Source organism: Pteropus alecto, unplaced genomic scaffold (assembly GCF_000325575.1).
Source record: "Pteropus alecto unplaced genomic scaffold, ASM32557v1 scaffold49, whole genome shotgun sequence".
Lineage (NCBI taxonomy): Eukaryota > Metazoa > Chordata > Mammalia > Chiroptera > Pteropodidae > Pteropus > Pteropus alecto.
Window position 1 is genome coordinate 941,262 of NW_006443131.1, and position 1,699 is coordinate 942,960.

Sequence of the window (1,699 nt, forward strand, 5' to 3'; positions counted from 1 at the left end):
CCCTGCGAGGGCGCGGGCTGCGGGCGGGTCTGGAGGCGGAGCGCTGCCGCAGATGGGGCGGTTCCCGTGGGCGTGACAGGGCCCTCCCTGGTCTCCCCAGATCCCCTTGGAAGGTGACGTCCATCAATAAGAGCGCGCAAAGGTGAGCGGGGGCGGGGCCACGGCTGACGGGTGTGGCTAGGGCAGGGCCCTGACTCCCGCCCTCCCCAGGGACTCCGGGAGGCACCGGCGCGCCGCAGACGCCCTCCGACCTGAGGGAAACAGCTCCGATTTCGAGATCCAGGAGGACAAAGTGCCCCGAGAGCGAGCGGTGTTGAGCGGCCTGCGCCATTTCACCGAGTACCGGATCGACATCCACGCGTGCAACCACGCGGCGCACGCCGTGGGCTGCAGCGCCGCCACCTTCGTGTTTGCGCGCACTATGCCCCACAGTAAGCGACCCCCCACCCCACGCCACCCGCCACCAAGGACCCCGAACGACCAGTGCGCCGCTCGCGAGGCTGACCTCCGCTGACTCCCAGGGTCTCGCTTTGTTCGCCCCTCCCAGTGCCTGAAGTCCCAGAATTTCTTCAACCCCCGCCCCACCCCAGCTTAGCCTCCTTGGGTTTGAACAGGAAGGTGAGAGGAAATCGTCACTTGCTGCTTACCTGCGGGCATGCGTTCTGAGAAACGCATCGTGGTGCGAACACCACAGCGCACTCACGCGGCGCGGATGGCGCAGCCCACGGCTCACCTAGGCGGTCAGGTCCAGCCCCCTGCTCCCCGGCTGCGTCAAACAAGCAAATGATGCCATCGAGACACGGGCGAGCACGGGGTGCAGAGGCTGCTGATGGAACGCAGCGTGCTGTTTCCAGCAAATATTTTTTATAAGTAGAAAGAGTGCTCTACAGCGACGACAGAAAGGAGAATAAATACGGGAGCGGGCGACACAGTTCATTATCATTACCGAGCACCGGGGCGCACCACCTGCACGCGCTCTACGCCACGCCTGGCGGTGCCGGCTTTTTACACCAGCATCGCCGCACCACGTGGGCTGTGCGTTGTGCTATGACGTTAGGGTCTCACTAGGTGATGGGAATTTTCCAGCTCCATTATAATCTTATGGGACCACCGGTGTATGTGGTCCATCGTTGACAGATTGCCATTTTGCAGCATGTGGCTGTGCCTGTGGCTGAGCTGCCTGATGCCCTCTCCCACAGGAGAGGCTGATGGTATCCCAGGGAAGGTCGCCTGGGAGGCGGCCAGCAAAAGCAGTGTCCTCCTGCGCTGGCTTGAGCCATCGGACCCCAATGGCCTCATCCTCAAGTATGAAATCAAGTATCGCCGCCTGGGGGAGGTAGGTACCCTGGAGGACCCCCTGGCCCAGCCCCAGTCGGCGCCTGCATCCTCCTCCCGGCCAGATGTTCTGTGTCGCCCTCAGGAGGCCACAGTGCTGTGTGTGTCCCGCCTGCGATATGCCAAGTTTGGGGGTGTCCACCTGGCCCTGCTGCCCCCTGGGAACTACTCGGCCAGGGTGCGGGCAACCTCGCTGGCGGGCAACGGCTCCTGGACAGAGAGCGTGGCTTTCTACATCCCCGGCCCCGGTACGCACAGCCTCTGGCCCCGAAAGGTGCCTCCCAACAGCCCCACCCAGACCCCCAGCCACACCACCCACTGTGGAAGGAGAAGTGTCCTCTGCCCTCTGACGTCTCCGTCTTTG

General features: G+C 63.7%; 1 protein-coding gene across 1 annotated transcript in view; it reads left to right on the forward strand.

The window, feature by feature from the left end:
* The window catches only part of INSRR (insulin receptor related receptor), a 14,777-nt gene that overhangs the window by 9,737 nt on the left and 3,341 nt on the right, over positions 1-1,699 (forward strand). The window contains exons 11-14 of the mRNA XM_006923640.2: positions 89-142; positions 211-431; positions 1,200-1,336; positions 1,421-1,583. Coding sequence (XP_006923702.2) covers positions 89-142; positions 211-431; positions 1,200-1,336; positions 1,421-1,583 — 575 coding nt within the window. The remainder of the gene's footprint in view (positions 1-88; positions 143-210; positions 432-1,199; positions 1,337-1,420; positions 1,584-1,699) is intronic.